General features: G+C 49.6%; 6 protein-coding genes across 6 annotated transcripts; 3 read left to right on the forward strand and 3 right to left on the reverse strand.

Annotated features, from left to right (window-relative positions):
- Positions 1 to 3,420: 3,420 nt before the first annotated feature.
- Positions 3,421 to 5,068, reverse strand: PC9H_010341 (uncharacterized protein; the record flags this gene model as incomplete). Its single annotated transcript, XM_036779835.1, has 6 exons — positions 3,421 to 3,446; positions 3,506 to 4,418; positions 4,578 to 4,637; positions 4,686 to 4,739; positions 4,887 to 4,928; positions 4,982 to 5,068. The coding sequence occupies 6 exons, from the start codon at positions 5,066 to 5,068 to the stop codon at positions 3,421 to 3,423; spliced, it is 1,182 nt and encodes a 393-aa protein (XP_036627218.1).
- Positions 5,069 to 5,096: 28 nt separating this feature from the next.
- PC9H_010342 (uncharacterized protein) lies at positions 5,097 to 7,072 on the reverse strand (the record flags this gene model as incomplete). The annotated part of the gene is made up of 9 exons (XM_036779836.1): positions 5,097 to 5,146; positions 5,200 to 5,245; positions 5,299 to 5,361; positions 5,415 to 5,630; positions 5,691 to 5,762; positions 5,936 to 5,998; positions 6,051 to 6,119; positions 6,180 to 6,932; positions 6,989 to 7,072. The coding sequence occupies 9 exons, from the start codon at positions 7,070 to 7,072 to the stop codon at positions 5,097 to 5,099; spliced, it is 1,416 nt and encodes a 471-aa protein (XP_036627219.1).
- A 933-nt stretch (positions 7,073 to 8,005) lies between these two features.
- Positions 8,006 to 10,424, forward strand: PC9H_010343 (uncharacterized protein; the record flags this gene model as incomplete). The annotated part of the gene is made up of 7 exons (XM_036779837.1): positions 8,006 to 8,323; positions 8,377 to 8,491; positions 8,543 to 9,063; positions 9,111 to 9,264; positions 9,332 to 9,660; positions 9,711 to 9,919; positions 9,971 to 10,424. 7 exons carry the CDS (start codon positions 8,006 to 8,008, stop codon positions 10,422 to 10,424), a joined length of 2,100 nt encoding a protein of 699 aa, XP_036627220.1.
- A 409-nt stretch (positions 10,425 to 10,833) lies between these two features.
- PC9H_010344 (uncharacterized protein) lies at positions 10,834 to 13,807 on the reverse strand (the record flags this gene model as incomplete). Its single annotated transcript, XM_036779838.1, has 9 exons — positions 10,834 to 10,852; positions 10,917 to 11,336; positions 11,381 to 11,799; positions 11,851 to 12,638; positions 12,696 to 13,202; positions 13,254 to 13,440; positions 13,488 to 13,575; positions 13,679 to 13,719; positions 13,757 to 13,807. 9 exons carry the CDS (start codon positions 13,805 to 13,807, stop codon positions 10,834 to 10,836), a joined length of 2,520 nt encoding a protein of 839 aa, XP_036627221.1.
- Positions 13,808 to 14,157: 350 nt separating this feature from the next.
- Positions 14,158 to 16,411, forward strand: PC9H_010345 (uncharacterized protein; the record flags this gene model as incomplete). Its single annotated transcript, XM_036779839.1, has 7 exons — positions 14,158 to 14,310; positions 14,363 to 14,548; positions 14,604 to 14,709; positions 14,765 to 14,894; positions 14,949 to 15,011; positions 15,061 to 15,331; positions 15,380 to 16,411. The coding sequence occupies 7 exons, from the start codon at positions 14,158 to 14,160 to the stop codon at positions 16,409 to 16,411; spliced, it is 1,941 nt and encodes a 646-aa protein (XP_036627222.1).
- Positions 16,412 to 16,693: 282 nt separating this feature from the next.
- On the forward strand, positions 16,694 to 18,720 carry PC9H_010346 (uncharacterized protein; the record flags this gene model as incomplete). Its single annotated transcript, XM_036779840.1, has 4 exons — positions 16,694 to 16,774; positions 16,831 to 16,922; positions 16,978 to 17,199; positions 17,250 to 18,720. 4 exons carry the CDS (start codon positions 16,694 to 16,696, stop codon positions 18,718 to 18,720), a joined length of 1,866 nt encoding a protein of 621 aa, XP_036627223.1.

Raw genomic sequence — 18,720 nt, forward strand, 5'->3', positions numbered from 1 at the left:
TATAGTTAACGTATCCCTGATAGCGTGTATTTAGGATGTAAACTACGATATCTCCCGCATATCGACGAAGGCAGTATTCTAAGTATCATAGGAGATCTTACGTTGAAAATATACTAGAATGTATTCACAATAATGTACATAGGTTGTATGATGAATTTATAGCTGCAAGCCAAGTGCTACAAGAAAAAAAGACAAATGGTGTACGCGATCAATACATGGAAAGGATCAATTTCCATGTAATCCTGCGGGTTGAACGGCACTACCTGGTGCCCAAACCCGCGTCGGGATACCAGATTGTCGTCGTCGTCGTCGATCGTGATGGTTAGAATCCAATCGCCGCCGTTTTGGCCGCGAAAAACGTGGATAGATGACGATAATGCGCCTGCAGGCGTCACGGAAGCGTCGCTACAAATTGGTGTGCGTTAGCGTAGTAGAAAAGAATACAGAACACTTACACGATGACAACGTTGTCCATAGGGCGAAGGACGCCGAAATTGCGTACCAGGACCTCTACAAAGGCCAGCCAGGCGACAGGGCGTGGAGTGTTAGGCGAATACCAAGCTCGCATGTTTGTTTTTTTGAGATGCTGGGTTGAAATGTGTTAGAAAATGAGGTTGAGAGTGGTGCACCACTTACTTTGTACTGATGATGATGGTGGTGAGAGGTGGGCACGATGACGGCGTCGAACTCGCGCGCCAAAGCTGGCGGGACTGCTTACGGCGTCAACGTCCTGATTATGCGCACTTCACTATCCGTACGTCCCTCTCTCTTTATGTTCCTCTTCCTCTCTCTTCTCTCCCTACACTCTATCCGCGTATCCGTAATCCTCGTCGTCTTCATGGTCTCGCACTCGCATTCCAGTCGCCGTGTTCGACTCGCCAATCGCCACAACGCTCAACGTTAACGTTCGTGCAACTCGACTGGGGGTGTATCGAAAGGAACACGAACACGACGACGGTGGTGATGTGATGGTGATCGCGATGATGCGCGTTCTCGTTCATCGGTGCGTATTCCCTTCGTTGGGCGTCGAGTTTCTTCTCGTTGGTTTCTTTCTATCCGCGCTGGTTCGTCGGTCCTCGTACCGTTTACCATTCGTCCTCAATCATTCGTCGTTCACCTGTCCACCCGTTATATCGTCGTTTGCTTCTAGTCTCTCCATCGAGGTCTTGTGGTTTCGTTGGTTTCGTGGTTTCGTGGTTTCGTGGTTTCGGATCGTGTTATCCATCTCCTCACCACCTCTCCTCCTCCTCCTCCACCTCGTCGTCGTCGTCGTCGAGTTATCGTCGTCGTTCTCGTTCGCATCCACGGTTACATAGGCGTTTCATTTCGTTTGCGATCTACTCCCCTTGCTGATTTCCTTTCCTTCGTTCCAGAACCCAGCGGCGCCGTGTTCGCATCTACGTAAACGTTAGCTTCGGCGTATGCAATCGTGCTCGCGAGGTAATATATTGCGATAAGGCTAGTCGTCATCGTCTTTGCGGTATTGTTCATTTACTAACTGACACGCGTACTCCTCCCCGTTCGTCGTTCTCACCCGCGTCTGCTTCTCCTGCACGCATTCACCCATCGTAGGTGCGGGGATATCGATGGCGGCTAGAGATGGAAGGCGTGGAGAGCGGCGTGGAGAGAGGAGGAGGATGTGGGGAAGGATGTAGCCCATTTTGTAACGATTGGGGATCCTTCGTGGTGCGAGAGTCGTCCAAATCATAGCCCCGTCTTCGTGATTGTCGTGGCTCGTCGAAGCGCGCCATTAGGTGCTCGCTTGCACCGGTACCTTCAGCACAGATAAGATGCCATCAGAGGACATGGATAGTATCCTAATTAGTCAAATCAACACCAACGCAGTCAGCACAACACGTATTCAGAGCGTGAACTGACCTCGATAGCGAGACCCCCCGAGTTCAACCAGTCTCGATGGCAAGGTTGTCGACATCACCCCATGCGGCACTCGCCGAATTTCGAAACTGCGACTGATCAACTGCGCTTGAGCGCTTGCTCTGGCTGCATTACTGCTTTTGGTAGCATGCACATGGACTACCATCTTTGGCAATGCATGTGTCTGGACAACTAGCGATGAACTACCTCTTTTGGTAATGCGAATTGTCCTAACATCGGGGCAGCTTGGCTGCACCTCTGAGTAAATAAAAAATATAATGATGTACTATTTTTGAACAATGTCCGTCTCAGGCAACGTCAGAGCCTCGAAAATAGTGATCGTGATGGGCCCGGTGTCACACTCAGTGGGGTTTCACTGAAATGTTTTGGATGTAGTCGGATCAGTCTAGATAGATCGGACAGTCACCCAAGTTGCTGCAGGCTGAGGTGTGTTATTGAAAGAATATTCACTGGGATTCTACAAGGTAGTAGAAAGGGAAATAGGGGATGGATAGGGATAGGGGTAGAAAAAGAGTGTAGGCTAGAAGTCAATAATGGCTTCACGAGGATGAGGAATAAGGATAGAATGCTATACAGTACCAAAGATAAGTTGAAATGAAGTATGACAATAAGACTATGATGAGGAAATATTCTTTCCCTAGGATACGTTGTATGACTCCGCAATGAGACAAAACTATGAAGCTCTAGATCAGACGTTTCTGCTAGATCACTTCCGAAACTGAAATAACAATAAGACACCCTGCAGAATCGTTCTACAGTCTAAATGTCCAGGTTACGACAAAACAATATGTGGTGGAATCAATACACAGGTATCCAGAATAATGTAGACACAAGCTACCAAATTACTCTGTTTTCTAGTAAAGAATGCTTTCACTGATCTGAGTACTCAATTATCAATATAATCAAGACTACTAATACAATGAGACTATACAGAAGTTCTATATAGAGGCTAGGATAAGGACAAACTTTATCCTACTATGCTGAAGGAATTCATTCTCAGGGAACAGCTAGATCAAAGAGAACTAATAAATTGAACTTCACTTCACATTGTATTGCATTGCATTATATTGCATTGCGCTGCGTTGCCTATCTATCTACTACAATTTGGGGGGTATTTATACTCTACGAATACTAAGGCTGTGCAAGGATCAAGAGTAGTAGGCTGTGCAAGGCTGTGCTAAAGCTATGCCAAGGCAGTGCTAAAGCTATGCTAAGGCAGTGCTCAAAACCTATTTCATCAGTGCCGAGCCTAAAACCAAGTACTTGCTTTATAATTGCTTAGTAAGGAAGAAATCAAATTCTTCTACGTTCCAGAATATTCTTCCAAGTTCTACAGGTTACCGTATTGTCCTACAGTCTCCTATAATCTTCTTCAGCTTGTCTGAGTGAAGTGTAGTAATTGGTTGAATAATCCTGATGTAGGAGTGAAGGATAGGAGTAAAGGGAATTAAAGGGGCTTTGGAAAAGGGTAATGTAAGGTAAAATAAAGTCTATGACCATAACACAAGATCCATAGGACTTGATTCAACTTGCAACTTGCGAGGTGATGTCTATGGATTATAGCAGTGTATGAAGGAAGGTATAAAACACTAATATTCATGTCACTTACTACAAATCCCAATTTGGAGTATGACACCGGCGAGGGCATCGAACAACCACCTGCGTCGAGTTTCCACTTTGGGTGACTTTGTGTTGGGAAACTTCACGCCGACTTTTCTGAGGGCAGCAAGCAAATGGTTTATCTGTTTGGCGGTAAGTTCCTTCACATCTGCCGATGTCAAAGGTCGTGTTTCTGGTTGGGTATCTTCAAATGGGTCATCAAGATCTCCGCTGTCTTCACTGGGCTTCCGCCTTTTGCCATGGGTATCCCCTTCGGGGCTATTCGAGGCAGAACGTCCCCGTTTCCTCATACCCGCATCAGGGGCTCCGGCGACAGGCTCAATTGACGTTCCGCGAGAAATGGTTTCTCTAGGTCTCCGAGGAGAATTTGGTCGTCCAGAGCGCATTATGCTACAACTAGGAGATCCGGTCATCCTGAAAGTGAACGAAGTCGTCGACGCCGACGTTGACGCCATTCTTGTGGGAGTCATCGGGGTCAAAGCTTCCTGAGCAGGAACCGGCGAGGACAAAGCCTCACGACCGGACTCGGCCTCTAAGCGCGTAGATGCTTGAGGAGGCTCGGTCTGCGTTTGTACTATGTGCGACGGTGGTGAAGATTTTGCCTGCGCTTGGCCAGTGCGCATGAAACGCAGCTGGACACTCTTGTCAGATGTAGGTTGAGCCTCCGTCTGTGCTTGGCCTGTACGCATGCAACGCAGCTGGACGCTCTTGTCCGACTTTGGCAAATGCTCTGTTTGAGTTTCTCCGTTTCGAGTGCACCGCACTTGAATGCCCTTGGATAAAGTTTGCCGAGAGTCCGTTTGGACGACTCTCGCTTCGACATCGGGTATCTGTGTGCATTGAAAATGGGAGTGACCCTGTGACTGTGCACCTCTCGCGGCCATCCCGTGTTCTGCGGCAACCTACATCGATGTTAAGGTCGACTTGGGTGTGGGCTTGGGACGAAACCGACCTGATATGGACTTTGTATTGGACCTCCCCATTGCAGAGCTGAGGAAAGCTCTAGAATCTATCACCGTGATTCTTCAGCTGTGTTTCATTTGGGAGACACGTAAACTCACCTGGGAATGAAGTCTTTGTATCACCGGGACTAATGGCACTTCATGATAACGCGCTTGGAGCTTATTCACGGTAAGAAGACGTTATCCTGGCTTTTTCTATGCACCCACCTCCTTGGTTAGGATTCCGAATTCCGCTTGCATTGCTGCAACATGCTGCAAGGCCTGAACGGGGGATAAGAAAAATTTTATACAAAAAAGAGAACCTTGACCTCGGTTTGGACTATTCGCCTCTGTATGTCCATTTCTGTCTGAAAATGCATGCTTATCTGGAGAATTCAGATGGAAAACAATGAAAGACGTTTGACTCACTAGGGCTTCCTTCCGTTCGTGTGTATGAATGATTTCGTGCAGCTAAATTCCGCGTCATGGTCAACGTAACCAGGCGAGTACAGCGGGAGGCAAACCTCATTCGACGCTGCATACTTCAGCGACTCTATCTGACCTCGAAGGCCGATGAGCTTGAAGGAGGTCAGGACAGCAGTTTCCGTCATGAAGCAATGACCAACCTCTTACTCGGCGTCATCCTTGGTCCGGATGAGCTCCCGATTGCATATCTCTAAAGCTGCAGACTTGAATGACAGTAAATGCTAACGACACCAAGCGGATGAGGCGAGAAACAAACCTTGTCCAATGCCCCATGTTTCAGTGTCTCTATCTGGCACCACAGGCTAATGAGCTTGAAGGAGGTCAGGACAGTTTCTGTCATGAGGCAACGACCAACCTCTTGCTTGGCGTCATCCTTGGTCCGGACAAGCTCCTGGTTGCACGTCTCTAAAGCTATGGACTTTAAAGACATTAAATGTTAAAAAAGCCCAACGAATGAAGTGAGAAGCAAACCTGGTCCAATGCCGCATGCTTCAATGTTTCTATCTGGCATCGCAGGCTGACGAGCTTGAGCATAAAAAGGTCAGGCAGAATGTCCACTGTGAGGCATTGACAAACCTTTTTCTCGGCGTCATCTTTCGCTCTTGCGAGCTCCTCGTTGTGCGAGGACTTGAGGGTACTGAGATGGGCCTCGATTACAGCCTTTTGTGATTTGATCATATTCCCGAGCTTCGGGGTATTGAGGGTTAGTTGATCAGTTTTGAGAAATGTAACAGCTATATGACGGACCTGTTGCTGAGTGTCTTCTAGTCCTCTCTTGAGTTCGCGATTCATCGATTCCAAGTTATGTCTACATTGATTCTGATGAATAAGACATCAAGTATAAGTGGCAGCCAGGCAGAGCATCGAGAACAAAACGAGCCTCGATCTTGAGTTCATAGTTCTGCGCTGCTAAGCGCACTCCACGTAATTGAAGCGTAGATACCTGCGTCCGAGTTAGAACTAGGAGGCAAATGATTCTCGGAGGAACTTACAGCGTGCCTCATAGCCCGTTTCTGCCGTTGGACTTTTTTCCGATAAGTGTGGAATGTGGACTTCTGCACGTTAGTCAGTAACAGCCGCAGAGTAGTATATTCTGAGAATACCCACTACGTTTGCGAGGAGGGTTTTCCCCACCCGGACCTTTTTACTCAGACTCTCTAGTTCGATCCCAATAGCCTAGTGTAGATGGACAATACTCCATGAAGTAAAAGACGACGGAATGCGAAATTCTCTGACCTGAGCAGCCAACCGACATTGGGGCGCGACTCCAACGCTCGAACCGGTAGCACAATACGGGTCTGCGTGATCTATACACGATGCCCGCGGCCGCGGCTGGAAGGTAGGGTGAAGGGAAAGCTGCGATAAAGCTGATACAAGAATGTCGCGTTCGGGATCTATGGTAGATTCTGTCGGGGTCCCGTGAAGCTCTGGGCAACTTCCAACGGCCCCATAATCCAATGCAAGATCGGTCTGTGGCGAAGACGATGCAGGATCTAAGTGATAACTCGATTGAGCGAGTGGTGGTGGGCAGTTTGTAACGACTATTTCGGAATTCGAGGTGAGGCAGGATTTTTCATATATAGGACTAGTCCATGGCGAAGTGGGAACAGAAGGATCGGAGCCCTCGAAATGCGAGGATAAGTCGGTGGCGTGAGTGGCAATGGGAGGCACTGAGGCGTCTCGTCCCCCAGAAACGTCACCAGACGGCAGGTTGGTCTGGCAGTCGGTTGATAATTCCGCCTCAAAGACCTCAAAATGCGAAGATAAGTCGGTGGCGTGAGTGGCAATGGGAGGCACTGAGGCGTCTCGCCCCTCAGAAATGTCACCAGACGGCTGGTTGGTTGGGCATCCAGTTGATAACTCTGTCTCGGAGACCTCGAAATGCGAGGATAAGTCGGTGGCGTGAGTGGCAATGGGAGGCACTGAGGTGTCTCGTCCCTCAGAAATGTCACCAGACGGCTGGTTGGTATTTCTTGTTGCTGTAGGAGGCTACAAAATCATCATTGTAAGAAGGGGAATCAGGCAGAGTCAACATGTGCACGTACTGTTCGAGATGTCGAAGGGAGGTACTGCGTAGCCGCCATAGCCACAGCGATCATGACTGCTTCGCCAACGGTAGAGGCAGCCATTGAATAGGGAAGTAGCAAGGATTGTGCGAGATGGTGGTATGAAAGAGCTTGAACGAGAGCAGAGCTTGGACGAGAGGAGCCTTGTAGACAAAGGGAACTCCACACAAAGGGAGGGGTCTGTGGTATTTTACTATTATGATGACTACCCACGTGGTACAATCGCGAGCGCAAGCAATTATTCGAGGAAATATAAATGGTGCGTAAATGTATATGGATCCGGTTGGATGCTATATTCAAAGTCGGGCAAAGCTCTACTACTTCGGTGATGTTCAGAGGTGGAGTCGAACGTGACAGGCGAAAGATCGATAATAACGCGCGGAGATTGAGTAGGAACAAGAAATGAGTGTGAACAAGGGCAAAAACGATAGAATGCAGCTATAAGTCTGTGTGGGTTCGCCCAAACGAACTGAAATACAAATGAGGAAAAGGAGTAGATTAGGTACTGCTTCTCATGAGGAGATGCCTATATACTCACTAACATTCGAAGTCGGCCCCAAACTCTTCTGCAATCCCCTTACGTCGTTCAATGACCTCCTCTTTTGGTCGAGACTTGGCTACCTCGTAACCCTCTTTCATTTGCGCCCCAACAAGTAGAGATATGGCTGAGATAGGCCTCACACGAGGCGTATTCTTCCCCTAGATGCGACGGGCAACCCATGAGACTCCGCTTCCGTGACGCTCGTGGTAGTGCATTCACTGACATTCAGAAGTATGTGAGGGCCCAAAAACGTGCTAGGATCTGTGAAAGAGAGGGTTTGCGACGACGTAGCAGGTGGTAGCACAATATTAATAGTGAGGTACCTGTGTGTTACTGTTGCACGTTATGTTGCACTTCCTAATATAGTGCTCCAACCTTAAGCGAGACTCGGTCACTTCGGTGTTGTTGGACTCCCTAATATAGTAGCCTGTCCTTACTACACCGTAGCCCTCGTTATGGAACTCGACTCCGACAGGGAAGATTACCTCAATATCGAGGAAAATGTCTATACTCTGCAAGATGTAGATTGCATCACTTTCGTAGAGAAGTATGCGCACCCTCTGTCAAGTTGCCTTGAATGTCACAAGGGCGATCAAGACCTTTGCCGCTTCAAAAATTTCAGACGAATAGCACTGTCCGCTGCGCGTGTCGGTGCTGATTTGCTTGGGGGTAGATATACCCATTGGAAGAAAGCTGATTCGACTACCCCGGACTTCCTCTACGCAAAGTCCTTTACCCCTCGGATATCGAGGCAAGATGTCAATTATTTGAAAGTGAGATTCATATTCCCTTGCTACTAGTATACTCCACGCTCATCCTCGATAAGGCCTCCATTGCGAGAGTACTCCTTCCTGAGGTGAAGCGAAGCTCTCAAGCCCTCAATAGCTACCAAGGGCCAGTTATTCCGATGTCAAGATCAGCCCATTATAAGGATATATGCGGTAGACATAAGAGTACTGCGCACGATTATTGACACTAATTGAAATCCCTAGATATTTGCGACTGGCCTTTAGATCTTGTGTCCTGGATTTGCAAGACCTGTGGTTCATTCTCTTGTCTACAATGCCCTAGAATGACGGGGGGGTGCTGTGCCGCCGATAATGTCCTGGCATCTGCCATGGAACCAGAGGAGCTCCGGGATTTTGAACGTCAGCTCCTCGACTTCTCCTTGCTACCTGTTGTTCTTCCTCGGTCGCATGATGGGAAAGATCCTGGGTTAGACTCTATCCTCGAGAACACAATCGACCCAATTAAACGTGTAGTCCCGACTCTCCACGGCCAGTGCTCACTAGGCGAGTTCAATTCATTTTGGTCGATGGGTGTCCCGCTAGTCGTCAAACTTGGAGGAGATCTACAATGTGACTGGTCACCAATATCTCTTGCCACCCTCTTTGGTAGCGACAAATGCACCGTAGTCGATTGTGAGGATCGGGGTTACAAGGAGGAATGTCTGGTTGATGAATTCCTTCGAGTAAAGCTTCCACGTCGTCAAGGGCGTATACTCAAACTCAAGGTAGGAATTCCCCCGCGCCTCCCAGCCATGGCCTGAAAATTCTTTAGGACTATCCCCCTGACACTACATTGAAATTGAAGTCATCAGATCTGGGACGCGATTTCAATTCAGCCGTCCCGGTGTGCGAGTATTGCAGCGACAGTGGCCCCTTAAATATTGCAAACTATTTCCCCATCAACTATTCTTGCATGCCTGACCTCGGTGAGCCAAGTCAATTAGTTTCCAGACTCACATAATTAACGAGCCACAGGACCAAAAATTTACGCAGCGATGGCAAGTCGGCAAGATCGCCGTCAGCACGGCAGTACACGTCTGCACATGGATATTTCGGATGCCGTAAACATCATGGCAAACATCGATGGTGAAGCTCGGTGGGAAATATTCACAGCGGAGGATACTAAACTACTCGGTTCCTTCATCAAGTCCCGGTTCAAAAAGCTGAAAAAATGTCGAGCAGGAGATTCAGTTAACGCCTACCATGTCTACCTAACACCGGATCACCTTGAAGTTCTCAGAGTCAACTACAAGATTGTTCCGTTCACATTTCACCAGTCTTTTAGAGACGTGGTTTATATTCCAGCTGGATGCGCACACCAGGTACGGTGTCCGCCTCAACGAGTCACGACTGCCCTAATATATTCTTACAGGTTTCAAACATCACGCCTTGCGTCAAAGTTGCGATGGACTTCTTGTCACCCCAGAGCCTCGAACGTTGTTTCGAAGTCGATAGGATGTTTCGATCTTGTAGCCAAGCCACCGACACGTTAGAGCTCTACAACCTGCTCATACACAGCTGGATGGCACTAACATTTTACGAGACAATATACTGTGAGGCACAGGCCCCCATACTTCCCAGGTGCGGAGCTCTCTTCTTGGGGGTTAGGACTACGATAAGAGCATTATCTAGGCTTCCGTCTGTCCCAAGGATTGGCGTTACAACCCACGCGGCGATGGCAACCGGCACTGTTCCCAAGCCTTGTCAGAGCATGTCCGCGCAACATGATGCTGATAATGAGCACGGTGTTCCCCCCATGGAGTCTCTCTGCTTTGGAGAAGTCCATTCTGATACCACACTCGAGGATATTCAGCCAACAGCGGACACTCCAGCTGACCAGCAGTGCCGGACTTGTCCAGCCGACGTTGCAAATGAAAACGTCCCACCTGCGATGCCTATTCCTGCAACAGTCGCACTACCCGGGCTCTCGCAGCCAATGTTTACCGTCGCGCCAACTTTCACCGCCATATTTCGCACTAGTGTCTTAGGCAAGCGTAAGGAGAGGACCTGCGTGACATGTCAACAAAAGTACCCAGATTGTCCTGGTGCTGTTTTGCGGAAGAGATGCCCTTTTTTTGGTACTTAGCGGTCTGGAGCGCGGGGCTGGTTTTATATTCGAACTTTAATTATAACTTAGGGTTCGTCATAGATTCACTACATGAGATTGCGCCTTGTAATCTTGATCGGACACGTCATATCATTTAGATTAGAGTTGTTGAGTTGTGGGTCCGCGAATTAAAATTCCAAAAGGGGGTTGTGGGTCCATTTATCCGGCGGTAGTAACAACCGAGATCTACAGCGATGATCAGGTTCCGTTAGGCCACAGGGTCGTCAAAGAGGCGCTATAATATTGATATGGTTCAGAGAGTACATATGAAGTACAAGGTGAGGGATAAATAAGTACGGTGCAACAAAAATGTGTAGCTGAAGTACGGTAGAAGGCGGTACCAGACCGGTCATAGAACTTGAGGGATTTACAGCCAAATACCGACGATTCAGCCAATTTGGAGGGAACTAGGATAGTACAGTAAATCGTCAATTATCAGTTGAGATTTCGGTGGAAAAACACCAGACATACCTAATCAAACCATTTTCATGCCAGAATGGATAATCTTGATCGACTGGCTTGAGGCAAAATTCAGGTTGTCTCTGTAGACTGATCCAGGAGCTATGGTAGGCATTCCTGGGTAGCGATGGGACTGGCTTGGCCTTGTCATCCACTACCACCGGGATCCTGCCTCGCAGTCGCAGATACTGTCCTCGTAGGTCCTGCTTCGAGCGACGTAAGAGGGAATAAACACTGTCAAACCCTTCCAGCCAATCTCCGACCTCTGTCGCTCTCCACGCGGGGGTGATAACCTGGTATATAGGACGCTTAGCCCGCGATCCGCCATCACCGGGTTCATCGACATCTGATTCATCACTAGACATGCCGTCCACCCCCAATCGTTCAAGTAAAGGTACGTGTTGGCGAAGTAGTGGGTGTTGCTGAGCAGCACTAAGTCGCATTTGAAAAAGCTATTAATACAAGAAAATAAGGACTCAAAGACGCGGTGGAGGTCAAAGAAACACTCAACCGAACGCTTCCTTCCTTGGCGCCTTGCCCTGCCTTTTTCTTTCTCCTGTTGGGTACGGGATAGAAGTGACTGGCGGCGTGCCTGTCGCAAAGACTTGATCCAAGTGGCAACGGCTTCCATCGTGGTTTCTTGGTCAAGCTCCACCCCTGCCCATTCTTCAAAGGCTTTGACAAACACTCGCGCTGCGGACTTATTCCACGGAGACTTGGGAGAACCTAGAACATCATACCTAAAATTATCTTTATCGCAACAGTCCGGCGCAGACAAGCCGTTATCTGTGTTCCACAGAATCGCGTAGTTGTCGGCTTCTTCTATGCTGACAGAGACCTCCAGCAAACGATGTGATCCACCAACGAGATAAGTGAAGTAAGACCGAACCTGGGCCTAGAACGAAGATAGTATCGAAAATAGATAGTCGTAACCGAATTAACTTACTGCTAGAAGGACCCCGTCCCCTGGCCTCCGCTTCGGGTTGCTGGTTCTCTTGGGTTTACCTTTGCGCCGCGAACCATCACCTCGAAGAGGGCTTTGTTCAAGTGCTTCGATCTGGTCTTGAAACCGTCGACGGTCTGACTGCACAGCGTCCACCAAGCCTTGGATCTGATCCCCAAGCTGCTGACGATCCGTTTGTATCACTTGCGCTAATCCTGAGACCTGATCGCACAGACGACCTATTGGGTCCATGCGTAGCACTTGGTGATTTTCATTTCGAGGGGGTGCCTCCCGATAAAGTGGGTCGTTCGGAAGATACCATTGCAATGGACTGAGCCCTTCGGGTAGGGGGGGTGGACGAGGAGTACTAGGCTGAGACTCGCGCGGTGAGTAGATGGGGTTCCTCGCTACGATATCATGAATTCCGGTCGTCTCAAAAGGTACGTGATCATCGTTGCCGAGAGGAGCAGTATCGCAATCCATGAGAGACAAAGGGGATAGTTCCCTCTCATAGAGGGGTTGAGAAAGAACGATATCGTGAACATGTCCAGGAGTAGGTGATTCACGACCGCGACCCCCGGAGTCTTCACCAATGTACGTTGCCACATTATCGAGGTCATGATACCATCGTCCCTCTATATGCTCAGATACAACCTGACCATCGAGTGCATCTGGAGCAAGAGTAACTGCCCGTTGCATTGGCCGCCCTCGATAGAACGACGTCAGAACTTGCGCAATGGTGATCGGAGTCGTGAGCAAATGTCCTAAAATGTGGCTAGAAGCGGCTGTATCTGGAAAGACCCTGTCAGCTGCGATCTAACGTGGGGACGACATGAGGTCATACATACTCTGCCCACGTTGATTGGAGTCTCCTCGAGGTAGAGTATCATCAGTTTGAGAAGCGTCTTCCTCGATAGTTGTTCGCATAGCCGACAGAGCGAAACTACGAGGGGGGTTCACTATTCTCGGACTATCACTATTCTGACCTCTGGTGTCACTGACGGCTGGATCCGAAGAGCTCGTAGGTTGAGTTTCGTGATCACTACCTGGGAAACCGGAATCTGGAGGCTGACTTGTCGATGGTAACGGAGGGGTTTCCAAGGTGCTAGCAGCTCCCTCAAGACCTTGTTGGGTGTTGTCGGCTTGGCTCTGCAAAGTATTTGGTACTTCGAAGTCACCCGCTGGAGGATTTGATCTTGGGTCGTTTCTGGGAGGCTGACGATCTCTTAGAAGCCGGGGGGGGATTGATATAGGTGTTCTTGTCCTTGACTTTGAGCGTTGACGCTCAGCTAGGGCTCGTAGAAGATGCGTGTTTGGTAACGGAGCTATTGGTCTGTCCCCAGGATTTGTGACACCTTAAAAATAGAAGAGTCAAGAGTGGCTCAAGGGCTTCACTGGCTTTGTACCCACTTTTGGGATCTCGGCCTTCAGAGCGCGAGTATGGAACAAAGCGTCCGGTAGCGGCGCTTCGACCTGCACCCTGACTACGGCTTCGGTTTCGACTTGAGGTAGCACTTTGGCTTCGACTCTGACGAGAGTGTATGTAGCTTGTGGTCGGAGGCCCACTGGCGATTTCTGGCGGAGTTGCCGAATCTATGTGAATTGAGCATGCAATTGCGCCAATTTCACACTAAACGCACGACTCCTCTGACTATTAATGTCCATGAATTGGACTTTTCCAAAGTCGATGGTGCCAGAAGCGGATGGTCAATGAGAGGGCGAAGTTCCCTGCACAGCACATAACCCACAGCACATAACCCATTTATTTCAGCACGACAGCGTGCCCATGGGCATTATCTCGACAGCGAGACATTATTAATATTCTACATACCTAATACTTAACCTCGTTGGGAATTCGACAGTTTCCACGTGCTGTGAAACCTTTCCAGCCACCATCAGTCGGACGCACCAATGCACCGTGGACGGCACCACGCATCCCTGTGTCCGGCAACTTGATCATATTAAGTGCGCCAGGTCTTTGACATGGTATACAGCAGGCCTCAAGGCCTGCTGTATACCATGCCCAATACGACGTGAGCATGCGCCCAATATGCAATTCTCGTTGTCGAGAAGCCCTGTTTTTACTTTCGAAAAGAGCCCGAGGTTCGTGTATCTTAATGGATATATGGATATCTCGATATCGAAAATTCAAGAAAGTGAGTCGTTTATACGTACGTCTAACCCATATCCTCGAGAAAACGAGGCTGGAAGCTATTGTACGCGTTCTGCGTATATAACCTCATTGCTAGCTTTGATTCCGTTAACGTTCATAGTACCTTGTTTACTCTGCAATCTCGAATCCCAATTGCTATGCCTGTCGACGAATCCATCTATGCTTTCTCTGGTGCGCTCACCCTGAAACGAGTGCAAACCCGCTCCGCCGCCGCCTGCGTGAGCTCACTCAAGATATCCCCCCACCCACACGAAATGCTGGCAGTAGGCGACACGAAGGGAGTCTTGACAGTGAGTGTCGCACCCGGACGTGAGCAACGTTTTTAATTCGTTCGTTCTACAGATCCACTGGATGAATAAAAACCTGGAGATATTCCGCAAGAAAATGGTAAGGCGCGGTCGCCAATCAGTCGCCATCAGAGCCCTGGCTTGGAATCCACAACAACCGAACGAACTATATGTTGGGTTTGCGAACGGGGATCTCATTGGTTATAAGCTACGAATCGATGTCCACGACACCGGCCACGAGGTTCGTTCCCTTCAGTAAGAGATTGAAGTACTTGGAATAATGTCAACTTGAACAGGACCCATCTTCATTTCTGACTTTCGGAGGGGCAATTCACGACGTCGCCCTCCCGCCGTCTGGAACTGATATTTTTCTGTTGTTTGGGACCTCGTTAGCGGTTGTCCGTAAGCGATGAACCTCCCTCCTTACAAATAGATGTATATACTGATATATCACCAGGCCAGGGAACTCGGGCGCACTCAACCATTCCAATGCCCCCTGAGTCTCGCCCAATTCGGCTTATCCTTGACGTGACTTGCGTCGTTGTAATATTTATGGTCTCCGAGCCTGGGGTTCTGCCGGCGGCCATGTGGGTTCTTCGTGATCATTGACGACGAAATGGAACTCATGTCGGAATCCTTAGTGCCTACGATCTTCACTCGTATGAAATACGCTGGAAGTTGTTTACCTCCTGCAATGATATGATGTGAGTTTACAACCAATCCGTGCGGTCCTACTAGTAACATTTTCAACAGCCTTGCAGGAGCAATTTCTCCCCAACATACGAAGATCACTATTCTGCATGCTACGAAGGGCGCGGAAACATATACCCTACCCAATCTCGGCCATATCTCTACTGTATTCGCTGCACGGAAGTTCTCTGCCGCAGTTGATATTACGTATGTCGATCGCGATACATTTGTCTGCGGTAGCTCGACTGGGGGTCTTCTATTTGCGAACGGGACTTCCGGCGAAACCTTTGAAATGAAGGCGACAGCGAGAGCCACGTATATGCTTGCTCGACTGGTAAGCTATATCTTTTCACTGTACATGCAAAATATGACTTGAACTCAGGATGTCGCACGCATGGGCGGGCGCCACACCCACGTCGTGACCAGCGATGGCAATACATTCTCTCCGTTTTGCGACGTGTTACATTTCACGGAGACAGTCCTGCCGAACACCAGGTCCAGATCAATCTGGAAATATGCCGCTCTTGTTTTGCTTGCGGCCATGGGTACTATGTATTTTCATTCCAGCGAGGGAAGCGCCTCAGCGATCTCGTCGGTAGTCAGCAACTTATCATCCGCGGTTTTTGCTTCACTCAGTCCTCCTCCCGCGCTCCAATTCCCTCCAGTGCCCAACCCGCTGGCTCCGTTACCAGAGTCGCCATCAGAGCCTGCGTCAGAGTCACTCTTGTCGGAGTCTCCCTTGGCGTCAGAATCTTCGTTGGCGTCGGAGTCTTCTTTGGCATCGGAATCTCCCTTGGATTTGCCCTCAGAGTCGCCCTCGGAGTCGCTCCCCAAATCGAACCTTTCACCAGTACCCCTGAATACGCACTTAAGCTTGGATTTGCCCTCAGAGTCGCCCTCGGAGTCGCTCCCCAAATCGAACCTTTCACCAGTACCCCTGAATACTTCTGCATCATCGCCGTTATCCTCACCCATTAGAGGACCCTCTGAAACAGAATCGCTATATGCATCACCCCCGTCTGACAGTGACATCGGCACTGGCCTTGCTGCACGGGACGACCCCAATTACACAGAGCTCCCCTTGGCCCCGTCCCCTGACCAACACCTTCCACCGCATGTTCCATCCGATCACGCTACGGACCCAGCCGTCAGTACAATCGGTACGCCCCCCCCTGTTGCCACGGTCACGATTCTCCGTGATATGCAGACTGAGAAGACTGGTAGCGGTCGCGCTGGGATTGGGGAGTTGGTCTTTGGCGTCATCTTAGGAATCACGGCCACTCTCGTTATCATGGCTCTTCTCTATAACCACGCTGCCATCGGTGATTGGTTTGCGGGTCATTTCGCAACCTTTGCAGGCTACTTCTCAACCGCACCCAAACCATCCGACCAGCCTGCCTCCACTTCCCCTTAGTTCTTCTTCCCCTAGTTCTCCCGAGATTAAAGATGAGTAGATATAGATCTTTCTGATCTCGAAATCGGATCTCGCACGTAACATACCCACAGTTTCCTCTCGACATTACTATTTATATTTACTCCTACTGGAAGGTCCTGTAATCTACGGGACGAACAGTCCCTCGAGGTGATAGTTACGTTACATGCCCCATAGACGCCGTGACATTCCAATTCATGCATGTAGAATATAATCTATTCGCAATCGATAGCACCACTCAAGCGAACCCGCCTCATCTCATTAATGCCTGCACAGTTACCCTACGATGTTCCTTGGGCCGCACATCCGCTCTCAGACCGTGATGCCTATGATGTGGATATTGATGTACGTGTCCTTCAGAGATCTGATACTTGCCCGGCTGACTAAACCATATGTCTTAGATTTTGGCTCAACATTTTACGAGCTTAACTGTTAAAGATGTCCCAAAGACTCCATCCGTTCCAGGGGCTTACCCTGAAACACCACGAGTACAGTAAGTTGCGATTGAACCTTCTGGCGTCCATGACTGTTGAGAGGTAAATGCGCAGACTCAGTCCTAGGGTGAAAAAGATCATCAATTTCCTCAGTTTATATTCTGAGAATAACCGCGAGATGGTCGAGAACTGCACCCGACAACTGTGCGACGTTACGGATGCGGACATGTTCGAAAACAAGGCTCTTAATGCCCTCTCGTTGTTGGTGACCGACGGCAACACTCAAACACTCCAGGAACCCGCAAAGCACCTTCGTGAGCTTCTCTTCGTCGCAAAGTACTAAGTACTCTCTAAGTACATCAGCATTATCTTACGTGTCTCTACAGGAAGAGTGTCAGGTTCTCCCAGGCACCCCCTGATGATGATGTCTTTGGGACACCGTCCGATACCACCAATTCTGCAAAAGATGTCCGTGTAAAAAACGAGCCACCGTCGTCGCATATTTCCCTCCAAACCACTGAACTGACGGATTCTCAAGTCCCGCAAAAGACGGAAAACCAGCCCATGCAGCCACCCATGCCCGTCCCGATCCCCCTACAACCCTCAGCTGAGAGCTCTGCTCAACATGATCCCCCCCTTCATGGGTCACAGGATCCTCGAGCTCCTTCACATGTCGCAACTAATACCACACCCCAGCCCGCGATTTCATCGAAAGTCCCGACGGTACAAGCCACCGTCCCACCAGCTGCTTCAGCTCCCCCCCCACCTCACGTCTCGACCGACTATAATGGCGTTAGTGCGATACCACATGACGCGCGTTCTCACATTCCGATTGCACAAGCACCCATCCCATCGTCCCTCCCACATTATCCCCCATTTCAGGGGCCTACATCACAAATGCAGAGACCAAATATCTCACAAGTACCCCCGCCTCCCGTGCCTGCGGCTTATACCTATGCAGCGCCCGAAGCCCTGAGCGCGATCCCTCAAAATGAGCCGCCTCATCCGCCTCCCGTGCCTGCGACTTATACCTATGCAGCGCCCGAAGCCCCGAGCGCGATCCCTCAAAATGAGCCGCCTCATGGATGGCAATACTACCCAGGTGACAGCATACATGTTGGCCCACCGTCCCAGAGTCAGGGGTACTATAGCGTTGATGTATCCGCCCCACCGCACTCGGCCACTCGTTACTACAGTCCCCCTCCCTCAGCGCCGAATGCTACTTGGCAGGCGCCTCGTCATACAAGCGCCCCCCCGCCAGCGATGCCAATACAAACTACCCCATATGAGTCCATCAGCACCCCGCGTCGCCATATCAGTGCTCCCCCACCACAGCCTCGAGGCGAAACACTCTCTACACCCCCCACACAGAATCAACGGTCGTCGAAATCGTCATCGTTTGAGATCAATAATGTCTCAAACACGCTCGTCCTTTATAATAACAATGATCAGCCGATTACCGTCGCCTCCCTCACAATGAAAAATAATGAGAAACCGATAAAAGAGGGCTACCGCGTGAAGGCGCGTTATATTCACTGTGACCGGCAATCCTACGTCCCGGTTGTCATTTCCCGCCCCATACTCCCTTCAAACTGGAACAAGCTGGCTGGAGATCTGTTCATCATAACAACAGGCCCGCTGGGGCCATCCACCGTTGCGGAAACTGTATGGATGTTGAAGGAAGAGGGTACCTGGCATGACATAACCCATGATTTCAACAGCGATCAATTGGACTCGTTGCACTTGGTGCCGCACCCAGCTAAGGCCATTGTGAGCGATCATTTCCTCAGTAGACGTACTAGTGCTGGTAAGCCTGGTTGGGTAACAGCGAAAACCCAGGATACTTACAGACTATGA

Source organism: Pleurotus ostreatus, assembly GCF_014466165.1.
Source record: "Pleurotus ostreatus strain PC9 chromosome Unknown scaffold_8, whole genome shotgun sequence".
Lineage (NCBI taxonomy): Eukaryota > Fungi > Basidiomycota > Agaricomycetes > Agaricales > Pleurotaceae > Pleurotus > Pleurotus ostreatus.